The sequence below is a fragment of the Saimiri boliviensis genome, chromosome 12 (assembly GCF_048565385.1).
Source record: "Saimiri boliviensis isolate mSaiBol1 chromosome 12, mSaiBol1.pri, whole genome shotgun sequence".
Classification (NCBI taxonomy): Eukaryota; Metazoa; Chordata; class Mammalia; order Primates; family Cebidae; genus Saimiri; species Saimiri boliviensis.
The window spans coordinates 47483235-47499728 of record NC_133460.1 but is presented as its reverse complement, the minus strand read 5'-3'; the positions used below and the strand labels follow the sequence as shown (position 1 = coordinate 47499728).

The window sequence follows — 16494 nt, the reverse complement described above, 5'->3', positions numbered from 1 at the left end:
AAAAGCACTGGCCAGGGTAAATAGGCCTAGAAATCAGAGTGGTCGAAATGACAACCAGATCCCAGCAGTCATTAGGCCCTTAGGGAATTAAGCCCTTTGAAGAGAATCTGTATTTGTAAAGGCCTTTTGAATATTTTAATTTTAAAAAATTGTTTTTGAGACACAGTCTCACTCTGTCACCCAGGCTGGAATGCAATGGTATAATCTCGGCTCGCTGCAACCTCCGCCTCCCAGGTTCAATGATTCTCCTGCATCAGCCTCTTAAGTGGCGGAGGTTATAGGCATGCACCACCACGGCTAGCTAATTTTTTGTATTTCTCCTAGAGATATGGGTTTCATCATATTGCCCAGGCTGCTACCAAACTCCAGATCACAAGTGATCTGCCCTCCTCGGCCTCCCAAAGTGCTAGGATTACAGGCATGACCTACCACACCTAGCCTGATATTTTAATTATTAAAAATTATTCAGAGTAATCATACCCTTTGTCCTGAAGTGTTCCACATCCATTTGGTGTCTAAGAGAATAAGATTATCTAGGAATCCACAAAATCAGGGCCCTGTCCCAGATCAGCTATTCAATGCACACATCACCTCTTAACTAGCATCTGACATCAAGAAACCTCAATGACACTTACATGGATGGTGCACTCCTAGGCAGCCCCATGGCATTTGTGGGTGGGATGGCAGGGAGAGAAGGCAGAACAGAGCTGAGGAAAGCCACTGGGTTCTGAATCCGGCTGGTAGGCGAGACAGGAGTTGGGGACACACAGCTGGGCTGAAACTGGCTTCCGCTGGGGATGGAAAATGTAAGTGGTGGTGGCGTTGGCTCCGTTGGGCCTGGTGGGAGTGGCTCATTTTGGATGGAAACCCCTCCTGGAGATTTGGTTTGCACGGAGGGGTGAGACACTAAGAGGCTTTCTTTGCTCACTGTCCTCTGAATAGTTTGAGGAGTGCTGCTCAAAGTGAACACCGGAGAGCTGGAAGGGGCCACAGCTGCTGCAGTGGTGTTTGCGGAGGGGAAGAAATGCTTCGGCCGGGCCAAGCTGAACGTCTGTGATGAAGGGGCCTTCACCTGCTTGCTGGGCGTGGTCACCGCCAGGGGAGCAGTGGAGTTCAAAACACTCATGTTGAAAGGAAACTCCTTAGGAGATGAAGGAGATGGGTTTTGCAGCTGCTGTTGTTCCAGTAAGACTTGGTGATGAAGCTGTTGTAACTGAGTGGAATCGCTGCATACAAAACAAGGGGGCAGAGAGAGAAGGAAATGTGTTATTATTGGCCTCGCCTTTCAAACAACGTACAGACAGGCTGTTTGTAACTTGAAGGTAGGCCAGGCATGGTGGTTCATCCCTGTAATCCCAGCACTTTGGGAGGTGGAGACAAGCAGATCACTTGAGTCTAGGAGTTTGAGACCTGCCTGGGCAACATGGAAAAACCCTGTCTCTACAAAAAAATAAAATAAAATAAAAATAAAATAGCCAGGAATGGTGGTGCATGCCTGTAGTCCCAGCTATTCAGGCAGGAGGATTGCTTGAGCACTCCCAGGATGATCCCAGGAAGATCCCTTGAGATCCCAGGTGTGAGCCTGGAGGCGGAAATTGCAGTGAGTCCTGATCCAGCCTGGGTGACAGAGTGAGACCTGTCTCAATAAACAAACAAATAAATAAAATAACTTGATGCTGATAAAGAACACGCAACTAGACTGGCAAGAAATCAGCTGATCAATAACTGGTGAGTTTGTCTTTCCTTCTTTCTAAGGGTGTCATTCATGTTGCATTATTTGTATTGTGACCTTGGAGCTGTGCAACTAAGAGTTTATAAATTGGAAAAGAGAAATAGAGACAACGCTTCTCTTGTTGACAGTGCTCAAAGTTCTGATGACCAGCAGAAAGTTTCCCAGCTTCAGAAGAGAAGGCACTGAGCTACACACCAGTGTATAACTGAAGGGGGCCGAATTCTCCATAAGAACATGCTGTATTCTGCACTCTGCCTTGTTTTAGAGCAGATCTTAAAGAAACTGGCTTTGTCTTAGAGGGGTTTCTCATCCTCTCCCGACAACAAACCTTTTATAGATAAGGTGACCATATGTCCTAATACATCCAGGAAGGTCCTCGCTTAACATCTTTTCCTGGCATTATTATTATTATTATTATTATATTATTGTTTGAGACAGAGTCTTACTCTGTTGCCCAGGCTGGAGTGCAGTGGTGCGATCTCAGCTCACTGCAACCTCCATCTCCTGGGTTCGAGTGACTCTTGTGCCTCAGCCTCCCAAATCACTGGGACCACAGGTGCCCACCACCATGCCTGGCTGATTTTTGTATTTTTAGTAGAGATAGGGTTTCACCATTTTGACCAGGCTGGTCTTGAACTCCTGACTTCAAATGATGCACCTGCCTAGGCCTCTCAAAGTGGTGGGATGACAGGCATGAGCCACCGTGCCCCACCCTGACATCAGTATTGACAGCTCTTAGAAATGTCCTAATTTGAATGATGGTTATATGCTCACCCTGCTTATAAACCTTGCCTTCGATTTCTGCTGTTCCTAAAAGGAGAAAGAAGATCAAACTGGAAGTAGTTTCTCCCATTTATAGAACCTGAGTCACAGAGACATCACAGGATTTGCCTTCATGGTCCATTGAATTCAATGGTCTACTGAATTTCTCTTCATGAAACAGTTAATTATTTTCAACAAAGAAAGTGCAACCAAAATGTCTTAAAATCATGTATGTATGAAGTCATCAAGGCTGCTCAACTTTGCTGCTTAGAGAATCTACCCTTGAATGAGGAACCATGGGAAGACCCGTACGTAGGACCACAGTACTTCAGGACCACTAATTTTATGTTCTTTATTTTATTTTTAATTATTTAATTATTTTAGGCTGAGTTTTACTCTGTCACCTAGGTTGGAGTACAACAGCGCAATCACGGCTCACTGTAGCCTCAACCTCCGGAGTTCAAGTGATCCTTCTGCTTCAGGCTCCCAAGTAGCTGGGAACACAGGCATACACTTCCACACCCAGCTAAGTTTTGTATTTTTTGTAGAGTTGGGGCTTCCATCATGTTGCCCAGGCTGGTCTCACACTCCTGAGGTCAAGCGATTTGCTTGCCTCGGCCTTTCAAAGTGCTAGAATTATAGGCATGTGCCTCTGTGCCTGATCGATTTTATGTTCTTTGGAAATATGTATTGCTTCTGGGATGCAGAGACTCTGTATTATAAGGAATACAAAAGAAATTCATAGGGATTTGGAATTTTTAAGATAAAATGCCAGACAAACACAACAAACTAGAGATACTGTATCAAGTAATTTTGAAAAAAGTTTTGGCAACGACAATTTCTGGCAGTGTGTGCTGGAGCCAGCCCTGGTGGAGTGCACATCTCATCTCAACTACCCATTCGATGACTTTCTCTTAGTAGCTTGAAATTGGCCATAGTGGGAGGAAACTGGCAAATGCTAAAAATCAGGGTTTTCTCACTGCTGTCAGTCATTAAACATGTGCCAGTGCATCACTGACTTGGAAAACTAGTTCTGAGTAAATCTGCTACGGTTTTAGCAGTAGTCACTGTGCTGCTTGCACATTTGAATCACCTGGAGACTGTAAAAGACAAATGAACCTCGCTGATTTAGGCACCTGCTCAGAGTTAATTGGCCTGGGATGGAATTCAGACAGAATTATTATTATCTCTTCAAATGTAGGTCAGTCATTCTCAAACTTCACTGGGCTTCAGAATCCTCTGGAGGGCTTGTTAAAACACAGGTTTCTGGCCCCCATCCCCAGAGTTTCTGATTCAGCAAGTGTGGGGTGGGACCTGGGAATCTGCATTCCTGCCAAGCTTCTAGGTGATGCTGGCGCTTTGGGTCCGCCTAACCACAAGGCCCCTGGTGATTCTCACAGGCCTCCAGGACTGAGAACCGGTGCCCTCAAGAAACACTTGGCACCAAAGCATAGGCTTTCCTAGTATATTCTGACTGTTGTCTGACATTTGTCTCACTTTTAAATGTTAATTATTGTGTTTTCCTGGGTGTAGCAGGTAGCAGGTAGGGAGTGGGGAAGAGTTGCAACTCAGGATTGTTTTGTTTTTGAAGACAGAATCTTGCTCTGTCACTCAGGCTGCAGTGCAGTGGCACGATCTCAGCTCATTGCAACCTCCGCCTCCCAGGTTCAAGTGATTCTCCTGTCTCAGCCTCTCGAGTAGCTGGGATTACAGGCGCTCACCACCATGCCCAGCTAATTTTTGTATTTTTAGTAGAGACAGTGTTTCGCCATGTTAGCCAGGGTAGTCTAGAACTCCTGACCTCAACTGATCCACCTGCCTTGGCCTCCTAAAGTGCTGGGATTACAGGTGTGAGCTACCACGCCCAGCCAGGGTTATTTCTCTAACTCTAGACCAGTGGTTTCCAAACTGGATGCACATTAAAATAATCTGTGGAGAGATTCTGATTCAATTGAGATGGAGGGCATATTTTTTAAAAGCTCCACATTTTATTCTACAGTGTAGCCAGGATGAGGAATTACTGCTCTAGACAGCTTAATAGTCAATCTGAAATCTCAAAGTTGGGCTTTGATGATACAAGGTTGAAAAATGACAGCTTCCCTTTCTGTTGGAATTTTAAGATCTACGTTATCTCTATTTTCCATATGAATAGCAAATCGAAGGAACAAGCAGAAAATTGCATCCTTGAGAAGACTGAGTCAATATATTTTAATGCAAAATGTGTGAGGTTAAAACCAATGAGGTTAAAACTAGTAAGAAAAGGTTGGAGGCATGTAGATTCACGAACGGTGTGTGTACGTGTGTGTGGTGTGTTTATATATATATGTGTGTATATATATAAATATAAATATACTAATGTAAACATATATACACACAAGAGAAAACTTAAGGAAGGCAAAGAATATTGAAGAATTATATAGTGCTGAGTACTACGTTTTTAGAGGGTGTCACTACATGATTTAGGAGAAAGATGTTTTAGATTAATTTGAAGTCTCATATGGCAGACACTACTGTCTATTTAATTCCGCCCCCCCCGTAAAAGAACCCAATTTTGTTCAAGGTGGCAATATGTGCAGCCTAAGACCATACTTCCGGCCTCCTTTACAACTAGTGTCCCATCTGCCTAAATTCTGACCAAAGAGGCAGAAGCAGAAGATTTTGGTTGAAACCTCTAAGAAATCTCCTTAGAAGGAATTGTAACATCAAGAGTGTGATTTCTGGCCGGGCGCAGTGGCTCACATCTGTAATCTCAACACTGAGATTTGGGAGGCTGAGGCGGGTGGATCACAAGGTCAGGAGATCGAGACCATCCTTGCCAACTTGGTGAAATGCCCGTCTCTACTAAAAATACAAAAATTAGCTGGGTGTGATGGCATGTGCCTGTAGTCACAGCTACTGGGGAGGCTGAGGCAGGAGAATCACTTGAACCAGGGAGGCGGAGGTTGCAGTGAGCCAAGATCAGACCACTGCACTCCAGCCTGGCAACAGAGAGATACTCCATCTCAATTGAAAAAAAAAAAAAAAAAAGAATTTGACTTCTGCCCATTGGTCCTTCCCACTGCCTGGACTGCAGGTGTGGTGACTCAACCACCATCAGCCCTCTTGGACCATGAGGGTACCTGGAGAGGAAGCCAGTGTTTGGGATGGCAGAGCAGAAAGACAGAAGGAGACTGGGTTCTTAATGACCATGCAACCAACATCACAGCCCCAGACTCCCTGTCTACTTTCTCTATGTGAGAGAAAATAAACCTTCAAGTATTTAAACCCTGTTACTTTGGGTTGTCTGTAACATGAAGCTCAACTTAATCCTAACTAATATACCTGAGGACTGAGCTCTGACCTTTTTCCATGCTCAAATCCTATTCTAAGGGGCCTAGAGAAAGACCCTCCTACAAGCCATAAAATCTAATGAAACAGGTCTTTTTTTTTTTTTTTTTTTTTTTTTTAAAGAAATGGTCTCACTCCATGGCTCAGACTGGAGGGCAGTGTGCAATCTCAGCTCACTGCAACCTCTGCCTCCTGGTTCAAGCGATTCTCCCACCTCAGCCTCCAGAGTAGTTGGGATTAAAGGTGTGCACCACCATGCCTGGCTAATTTGAAACAGGTCTTTTGGACCCAGTGTATGGTAGCTTTCTTTCCATCCTGACTCTGGCATGGCATCACATGACAGACAGTAGATTCCCTTGTTTTAACTTGAGCATCCCTTTCTACTGACTCCAAGTTTTCAGACAAAACTTAACTGTTTTAATTGCCAACCATAGAACCCCCAACCCCACCTATGACTGGTAAGCCCCTGCTTTGAGATGTCCTGCCCTTTTGGGCCAAACCAATATTTGTCTTCTTGTATTGATTCATAATTTTACCTGCAATTCTTGTCTTCCTGAAATGCATGAAACCAAACCGCAACCTGACTGCCTTGGATGCACTTTCTCAGGACCTCTGGAGACTGTGTTTCCCTGGGCCACAGTCACTCATACTGACGCAGAATAAACCTCTTTAAATATTTTGGCAGAATTTGTTTTTTCTGTTATCGTACGTAAATGCCCCTAAAGCAGTCCCTGAAAAGAGACAGTCCTACAAAGGAGGCAATTCCCGGGAGGTTGTTTGGGGTTACCTTATCACTGTAACTCCCTTCTCTGAGAACTTCTCCCACCCACAGTTTCTTCCAAACATAAACCCTCTAACAGTTGAGTGTATTTGGGGAGGGAACAGGAGATCACCTGACCAGCCTGGACCAATTAGAACTGGGACTTGAGTTGCCGCGACTGATTTAGTTAACAGTGGTACTTGACACAGATCATGAAGTGGACTGGGGACATGGCCATGATGGGTCGCTTATGAACGGATGGGGTCTTCAAAGAGAAAAGAATGAATAAATAAAGAGGAAACAAGGAGATGCTCAGATAGACAGAAGGGGAACCAGCCACGCAAGCTCCAGCAGACAAGGACTGGACTGACCTGTGACCTTAAGTGACAGGTGAGGGTGTCCAGCTCCCACCTCTCTAGATCTCCTGCAAGGCTCGGTTGTGTTTTTGGCTTCCCATTCCTGCCTCTATCCCTGCAATAACCTCTTCCCCTCTTTTTACTTTAAGTGGATTCCTGTTTCCTGTAACTGGCAGAACGCTGAGGGGACTGACACATTTCTAGATGTGACTTGCTTAGAGGCCTGTTTCACAGCATTGAATCTTATGCCCAGAATTTCGCCTTAGATAGTGGTGAGAATATAAAATGAAACACGAATGGCTTCCAGTGAACATCTCATGGTAATGACAACACACAGTGGGTGCACTGGTGCTGTAGATTTTGATGTTGATATTTATTTATTTTTTTAAAGACACTAAGTTTCAGGGTAATTTGTTGATGTTGCTGGTTAAAGGTTTTTGTAATTAGAAACAATTTTTTATCATTTTGATGTGTGGATGAAACAGGAAATAATAGCAATGGCATATCACGCCCTGTATTCACTTTGTTATGGATGGACATTTTAAACATTGCAACATGGCTTTCTACAGAGTTAGGGCAACAACCACAGTAGGCTCCTGAGTTGAGTCAGAAAATCTTGCCCACTTCTTCATCCTGTTGTATTTATCCAGCAGCAGCTAGAAACGATCTTAAAAATACTAAGTAGCTTTTCCATAATGACTGCAGAAGCTTAAATTGAAGCAGAAATGGGATATATAAGGATGAAATTGTAGACTGTAAAGATGATTAGACACAAGAAAAGGCTTCATAAGAGAAGCACAGAAGTGCTTTACCTGGGGCCTCTACTGTCAGACAAATGTTTCTGAATTTGTTTAAGTGCAACATTGCTTAGAGGTAGAATCTTAAGGATAATAGTGATAGTATGCTTCTGTTGATGTAAGGATGTATATTTTGCCAAACATTTAATGTATACTTTCTCATTTGGCAATCCCTCTTTTTGGTTCCATTTCTCTTTTTCCCCAGACAGAGTCTTGGCTCTGTCACCCAGACTGAGTTACAGTGGCATGATCACAGCTCACTGTAGCCTGGAACTCCTGGGCTCAAGTGATCCTTCTGCCTCTGCCTCCTGAGTAGCTAGGACTACAGGTGTGCACCACCATGCCTGCTAATTTTTTTTACCTTTAAATATTTCTTTTAGAGACAGGGATCTCACTATTTTTTCCAGGCTTATCTTGAATTCCTGGGCTAAAGTGATCCTCTTGCCTCAGCCTCCCAAAGTGCTAGGATTACAGGTATGAGCAACTGTGCCTGGCTGAGTTCCATTATTTTTAAGGAGATCAGACTCAAGAAAAGATCACAGAGTCTCCTGGTTATTCATCCTACTTTTTACTTACAGTTTGGGTTTGGCCAGAACTGGAGGGGGCTCTCTGACGGGGGAAGAAGGCTCTGGGACTTTTGCTGCCTGTCCGTTGAACTTCTCCTGGAAAGAATCGGGCCTGGTCTGTCTGGTGGTCACCATGCCAGCCTCGGAGGATGCTTCACGTCCTTTGTCATCTTCAGGCAGGTTGAAGTGCACACGAAGCCCAATCCTGGAGCTGGACCGGGGCTCATTGTGGTTCACCAGAACCCCCTCGAGTTTGGGTTTGGGGGGTTGTTCCACGGATGGAGGCTCTGAGTGGGGTGGGGAGGGCTGTGGCTCAATAGCAGCCAGGTTGGTGGTGGAGTTGGCTGAGTGAAGAGAACCGTTGTTGCTGAGGTCTTCATTTCCTGAAAGGACAATCACAGGACCTGAGCTGTCAGGTAAGCCTGAACTGGGACATGCGCACAAATTGGAGCGTGTTTACACCAGATGAACGTATGAATGGGAAAACGCCTATCAAAAACAGATCATCACTGGGGCATTAAAGAACGGTAAGGATACAGAAAAAAATGAAATTAAAAATAAAAAACTAAGTTTAAAATCTAATTACGCTTTTGGAAAGAAATTTAGAAATTGATCGAGGAGATGTTCTCTTAGGAAATACAATGATGACAGCAGGGTAACTGAGGTGGTGGCTGTAATGCAATAAGAGATTGAAAACTGGACACTGTTCAAGAACATTTTCCTCAATAACTCAAATCTTTCTAGGAGAGCCAAGCTAGCTTTGTATGAAAAGCAGTAAGGAATGGTAACAAAAAGTCTGCCTATTCACATTCAAAGTCGTAGGCTAGGGTCCTCACCTCTCACGTGCAGCTGTGCGATGCTTGACACTGTGCCGTACTTGTTGCTTGCAGTACACGTGAAGCACCCAGAGTCTTCTGCAAACACCTCAGCAATGACCAACGTGCAAATCTCCTCTATATGCCAGTGAAAGAGTACGGTTACTGACTTAGTTATGAGAGTAGAATTATAGAATTTACTGATATCAGATGATGATTCTACAAAGTCAATAAAAGAAGCTGGCTATATTAATTCTTTAAAAACAATTGGTTAAAACAGTGATTTGATTGAATTGACTGATTAGTAGGCAAAATGAAGGCCGGGTGCGGTGGCTCACACCTATAATCCCAGCACTTTGGGAGGCCAAGGTGGATGGATCACGAGGTCAAGAGATCGAGACCATCCTGGTCAACATGATGAAACCCGGTGTCTACTAAAAATACAAAAATTAGTGGGCATGGCAGCGCGAGTCTGTAGTCCCAGCTACTTGGGAGGCTGAGGCAGGAGAATTGCTTGAACCCAGGAGGTGGAGGTTGCAGTGAGTCGAGATCGCGCCACTGCACTCCAGTCTGGGTAACAAGAGCAAAACTCCGACTCAAAAAAAAAAAAAAAAAAAGTAGGGAAAATGAGTCAAATAATTTAGAAACAACAAATGCATGCAGACAAGCCAAATACTGACAAGGGGATTTTATAAAAATAGTTACATATTATGGATTTTCAGAAAATCTTCCATTTTTATGTGAACAGTACAGATGGCAAAAATAGAAATGAGTAACAACAAACTTTTTAAAAATCACAAAAACAAATTAGGAGTCAAAGGGAATGGAAGACTCCGTGAAATAAAAAGAGGAATAAAACATTTTCTAAACCTAGGTCTCTCACTATTTCCCTGGGGAACTTCTGCAGTGAGATTGTTTTGTTTTGTGTTTTTGAGACAAAGTTTTGCTCTTGTTGCCAGGGCTGGAGTGCAGTGGCACGATCTTGGCTCACTGCAACCTCTGCCTCCCGGGTTCAAGCAATCTCCTGCCTCAGTCTCCTGAGTAGCTGGGACTATAGGCATGTGCCACCATGCCTAGCCGACTTTTGTATTTTTAGTAGAAACTGGATTTCACTATGTTGATCAGGCTGATCTCGAACTCTTGACCTCGTGATCTGCCCGCCTCAGCCTCCCGAAGTGCAGGAATTACAAGCATGAGCCACTGTACCTGGCCTACAGTGAGATTATTTTAAACAAAGACCACAATTTAAAATTGTACAGCAAATAAATATTTTGCCTTACTGGTAATAATGAGCTGATAGAGTAACTTGAAATTCTGAATGAAAGAAGGAGTGAAATGCATTTCTACTTTTGTATTACTATGGTAATTCTTATGGATTACTCTGATACACTGTGAACAGTGATCCTCTGTGAATAACTACAGAGGTGATTCCCAGGTAGAACCACATGATTACAGTCCAAAGTTATTAAAGTTAGATACTCCTTGACAGCTAATAAAGAGGAGGTATAAGACAGTGGTATAAGTCTTAAGCTGAAGCAGAAAAGGTAAATATAAGGATGAAATTACAGACTATAAAGATGGTTAGACACAAAAAAGTCTTTATAAGAGAAGCACAGAAGTGCTTAATTATGCAGTTATCATTCCATAGACCTGACATGAAAAACAAAATTATTAAAAAAGAGTTGCATTAGGAGAAACTTGATAGGCATCTCAGTGCTTCATGATAATTGAATTGAATTAATTAGACCATTTCTACGAAAACTGGCCAGGGGGCCATGGCAGGCAGTATTGAGTATTGCTATTTGAATGTGTCCCCCAAAGTTCATGTGCTGGAAAGAATCCCCAGTACTTTAGTGTTGGGATGTGGAGGCTAAAGGGAGGTGTTTAGTCATGATGGGTCATGATGCCTTTGCCCTAATAAATGGATAAATGTTACTGTGGGAGTGGGTTTGTCATGAAAGTAAGTGTGGCCCCCCTCGCCCTCCCTTCTCTTGTGCACTTGCTCTCTTGCCCTTCTGCCGTCTGCCATGGAATGACACAGCATGAAGGCCCTCACCAGACCCCTTGATCTTGGGCTTTCCAGCCTCCAGAACTGTAAGAAATAAGTCCTTGTTCCTTATTAAAAATTACCCAGTTTCAGTTATTCGATTATAGCAGCACATAACGGACTAAGGCAAGTGCCTACTCAATAACTCTTCACTCTCCTACCTCCTTGTTGATAGAACCCTGGCTTTGTCTACTCTACTTGGAGTGGCTGTATGCTTCAAAGAAAGCTGGTCCCTCTCAGCCTCAGGTGGTAAATCATGAGGTCTAAGCCAGTCAAGCTAACTCTGTTCTTGTTAAGTGGTAGTTGAGACACACACTTCCAGTCAATGTGATATTGAAACCATTCCCACAGAGTTGACAAGAATTGCATGCTAAGTTCTGGACAGAAATACAGCTAAGCATTTTTTTTTTTTTTTTTTTTTGAGACAGAGTCTCACTCTCTCACTAGGTGCCAGGCTGGAGTGCAGTGGCGCGACCTCAGCTCACTGCAACCTCTGCCTCCTGGGTTCAGGCAATTCTCCCGCCACAGCCTCCTGAATAGCTGGGACCACAGGCGCACACCACCATGCCCAGCTAATTTTTTTGTATTTTTAGTAGAGATGGGGTTTCACCATATTGGCCAGGATGGTCTTGATCTCTTGACCTCGTGATCCGCACGCCTCGGCCTCCCAAAGTGCTGGGATTATAGGCGTGAGCCACCGGGCCCGGCCTTATAGTTAAGTATTAATCAGGCTGCACTTTGACCCATTTCCTTGTCACTAAAAGTCATGTAGCACTAGATCCTTGCATCCCCTTGTTCCTATAGATGAAAATCCTAATGATTTCTAACATTAGAATCATAAGGCTTCTATTTTTTTTTAGACAGAATCTTGCTCTGCTGCCCAGGCTGGAGTATAGAGGCATCATCTTGGCTCACTGCAACCTTCACCTCCCAGGCTTGAGTGATCCTCCCACCATAGCCTCCCAAGGAGCTGGGTCTACAGACATGTACCACCATGTCTGGCTAATTTTTAAGTGTTTGTAGAGATGGGGTCTCACTATATTGCTCAGCCTGGTCTTGAACTCCTGTGCTCAAGCGATCCTCCCACCAAAGTGTTGGGATCACAGGTGTGAGCCACTGTACCCAGCCTCATAAGGCTTTTGTTTAAGGATTTCTTAAAAACATTTTTTCAGACCATGAATTCCAGCAACTAGTTTGAAGATCCCCACAAAGGAGCGAGATCAGCATGAGAACACAGCTTCTTAATCTTCCTGTCTCATGACTTCACCCCACACTTTTCAACCAGCCAGTGATCTCTGCTCTGTAACCCACTCCAAAACCCTTAAAAATCCTAGCCTGGCTAATTTTTGTAAATTTGGTAGAGACGGGGTTTCACTATGTTGGCCAGGCTGGTCTCAAACTCTCAACCTCAGGTGATCCACCTGCCTCAGTCTCCTAAAGTTCTGGGATTACAGGTGTGAGCCACCATGCCTGGCCTGAAGAGAGAATTCTAGTAATGAGATCACAAACCAACTTTCTCACACAGGGTTACAAATACAATCTGACTTTTTTTTAAAATTGCATTTTAGGTTTTGGGGTACATGTGAAGAACATGCAAGATTGTTGCATAGGTACACACATGGCAGTGTGGTTTGCTGCCTTACAATCTGACTTTTTCGGGTGGTCACAGAGAGGGCATTCAGATGTTTATGCCCTGTTTTGTGAGTCACTTGTATTTTCTAACTTCACCTACAGTCATTTGTATCTCATCTTAGTATTCTCCCAACCAAATCTAATAACATCACAGATTTTTTAATAGAATTTCTGCAAACTTCAAAATCTGATGAGGCATAAATTTTGAGATACCTAGGCTATGGAACAAAAATTGATCTAGCATTATAGAAATTACTTTGTCCAGTTTTGAGAGGAAAAATATTCCTAAGAAACATTTCTCAATAACACAAGAACCAGCGGCATTCATATGAGGTATTAATTATACATTCCAGATTTGCACATGCTCCCCCTCTCTCCTCCTACAATAATAGCTATAGTTCATTTGGATGTTTTTGTTTTGTTTTTTTTGAGACGGAGTCTTGCTCTGTTGCCCAGAGCAAGGCTGGATTGCAGCGTCACGATCTCAGCTCACTGCAACCTCCACTTCCCAGGTTCAATCGATTCTCCTGCCTCAGCCTCCCAGGTAGCTGGGATTACACACATGCACCACCATGTCTAGCTAATTTTTGCATTTTTAGTAGAGACAGGGTTTTGTTTTGCCATGTTGGTCTCGAACTTCTGACCTCAAGTGATCTGCTGCCTCAGACTCCAACGTGCTGAAATTACAGGCATGAGCCACTGAGCCTGGCCCATTTGGATCTTTTTTCCTAAAACTTTATTTTTCATTGTTTATTAATCTCAGTGTAACTTCATTGTGTATTCTTATGTATATAAAATCACTCATCATATGCCAATAAATTAAAGTTGAAATTCTCTTTACCTGGCTCTGCCATGGATCGAGGTTCTGAAAGAAAAAACAATTAAAAGATTCTGAACATTTATTTTACTGAGAAGCTACATGTTCATCAGAAGCTTCCTACAGAATTTCACAGTCTCTTGCACACTCAGGGGTGATACAACAAGTTTATGTGACAATATTAAGTAAGAAGACCTCAACAGGGACAGGATGGGTATTACAGAAAAGCAGCAAAAGGGTTACAATTTTTTTTTTTTTTTTTTTTTTTTTTGAGACTGAGTTTCGTTCTTGTTGCCCAGGCTGGAGTGCAGTGACGTGTCCCTGGTTCACTGCAACCTCTGTCTCCAGGGTTCAAGTGATTCTCTTGCCTCAGCCTCCCAAGCAGCTGGAATCATGCACCACCATGACCAACTAATTTTTGTATTTTTAGTAGAGATAGGGTTTCATCATGTCAGCCAGGCTTGTCTTGAACTCCTGATCTCAGGTGATCCACCCACCTTGGCCTCCCAAAGTGCTAGGATTATAGATGTGAGCCACTGAGCCCAGCCCAAGAGCAACAATTAAATGATGTTGCTTCCTCTTGAAATAAATCTGGGCTTCACTTGGGGTACATAAACCTTAGGCGAAGAAAAGTTTCTGAGTTAGCTGTATTTCAGAAATGACTTGCTTATATTGACATTCATTCAGCCTTACCTGAAAAAGGTTTATGAAGATTGAGAAATTATTCTTGGCGTTGGGCTCTGATATCCTGATAAAATGTTCACTATACCTCCTGCTCAGAGGTTTCTAAGATCAAGAGCCTCAGGATAGATCATAGTTTTTTCAAGAGTAGGTTCTTTTTTTTTTTTGGAGATGAAGTCTCACTCTGTTGCCCAGGCTGGAGTGCAGTGGCAAGATCTTGGCTCACTGTAACCTCTACCTCCTGTATTCAAGCGATTCTCCTGTCTCACACTCCTGCGTAGCTGGGACTACAGACACCTGTCACGATTCCCAACTAATTTTCGTATTTTTAGTAGAGTTGGGGTTTTACCATGTTGGCCAGGCTGGTCTTGAACTTCTGGCCTCAAGTGATCCACCCTCCTCAGCCTCCCAAAGTGCTGGGATTACAGGCATGAGCCACCATGCCCTGCCAAGAGTAGATTCTTTTCTTAAAATTCTTTGGGTTTCATGAAAGTACCCACAGTAGTACTGAATTGAGGTGTTTGATTGATATTGAACTGCCAACACTCAAAATGTAGTTGTTGAGCTTACTTTTAATCTTCTACACTGTTGAACTATTGAAGTGTTTTGTTTTGTTTTGTTTTGTTTTGTTTTGAGTCAGGGTCTCACTCTATTGCTCAAGCTGGAATGGAGTGGCTGGAATGGAGTGGCGCAATCTCAGCTCACTGCAACTCCGCCTCCCGGGTTCAAGTGATTCTCCTGCCTCAACCTCCGGAATAGCCGGGACTACAAGTGCATGTCACCAAACCTGACTAGGATTTTGTATTTTTTTGTCGGGGGGTCGGTGGGTGGGGTAAAGACAGGGTTTCACCATATTGTTCAGGCTGGTCTCAAACGCCTGACCTCAAGTGATCTGCCTGCCTTGGCCTCCCAAAATCCTGGGATTACAGGCATGAGCTACTGTGCCCGGCATCTCTCAGTTTAAACGGCATTCAGAATATATTTTTGTTGCTACTACTGCCAATAAAACCTGACAGTAGCTCTGATTCATATGTCACACTAATCTAAGAACTACTATTTCGTAATAGGCAGAAAAAGATTAAGAAAAAAAGCAAATAGCTCATCACAAAAAATGATGTGTGTGAAGTAATACATATGTTCACTAGCTCAATTTAGGCATTCCACAATGTATATATCTTTCAAAACACCATGTTGCACATGGTAAATTATAAAATTTTTATTAGTCAATGTAAAAAACAAAAAAGGAATAAACAAAAGTTATACATGTTCATTGCAGAAAAACTGAAAAAATACAGAAATACATAAGGAAGTAAAACAACTGGCCCTAGATTCACTGCCCAAAGAAAGACTGCCAACATTTTAGCAAATTTCCTTCCCACGTTTTTCTATAATAGATTGTTCTACATAGTTAATAAAACATGTTTTTAAAAAGCAAGTATGTTGCAATGTAATTTATGGCTGAAATGGGTCAAGGAGAAAGCACCGGATGACAAAGTGAAAGCATTGTGCAATAAGAAAAGAAGAATTAACCATGTAAATATCTAAATAATTCTTATAATAAAAAGGAACAAGAACCCAAAGCGAAATAAAGAAATACAAAGACGTAAGTAAATATGAAAAAGAAAAGTTTCATCCCAGATTTAATTAGTGAAGTGCAGATTAAAGCAAGTGCTCCCATTTTTGGCCTATAAAGTTAGTGAAGATTTTTAATAAAATGGTTAACCCTCATTGTTGGTGAAGGTGTGAGATGAAAGGCATTCCCACGTAGGTTGCAGTAGGATATAGCTAGGGTGACTTGTGTCCTGGTTCAGCTGGGACAGACCTAGTTTATGCCTGGGAACCCTGTATAACTATTAATAGCATCCTCTTTCATTCCCCCAAAGGGTCTCAGTTTGGCTGATTAATTCTGTGATCATCCTTAATTTAGCTCAACCCTTAGGGGTGACATTTTGGCAGCATATTTTAAAAGCCTAAAAAAAGGTAAACTTATAACAGCAAGTCTCATACTAGAAATTTATTCCAAGGCAATAACTATAGATATTCACAAAATTTTCTCTATTAACATGCATTGAAGCATACTTTATAATAGTAAAAAAAAAAAAAGAAAAATCTGTCAACCATCTAAATGTTCAACAGCAGACTAACTGAATATGAAACTGATATTATTGATTTATTTTTAAAAGTAAGGCTGGCCATGGTGGC

At 42.7% G+C, this 16494-nt stretch overlaps 1 protein-coding gene across 7 annotated transcripts in view; it reads right to left on the bottom strand.

Moving 5' to 3' along the window:
- MYPN (myopalladin) overlaps positions 1-16494 on the bottom strand; it is a 140341-nt gene that overhangs the window by 47093 nt on the left and 76754 nt on the right. For all 7 annotated transcript variants that reach the window (XM_074382313.1, XM_074382312.1, XM_003928675.3 and 4 more), the window contains 4 exons: positions 13636-13659; positions 9137-9253; positions 8311-8683; positions 636-1226 (listed from right to left, as the gene is read on the bottom strand). In XM_074382313.1, coding sequence (XP_074238414.1) covers positions 636-1226; positions 8311-8683; positions 9137-9253; positions 13636-13659 — 1105 coding nt within the window. The remainder of the gene's footprint in view (positions 1-635; positions 1227-8310; positions 8684-9136; positions 9254-13635; positions 13660-16494) is intronic.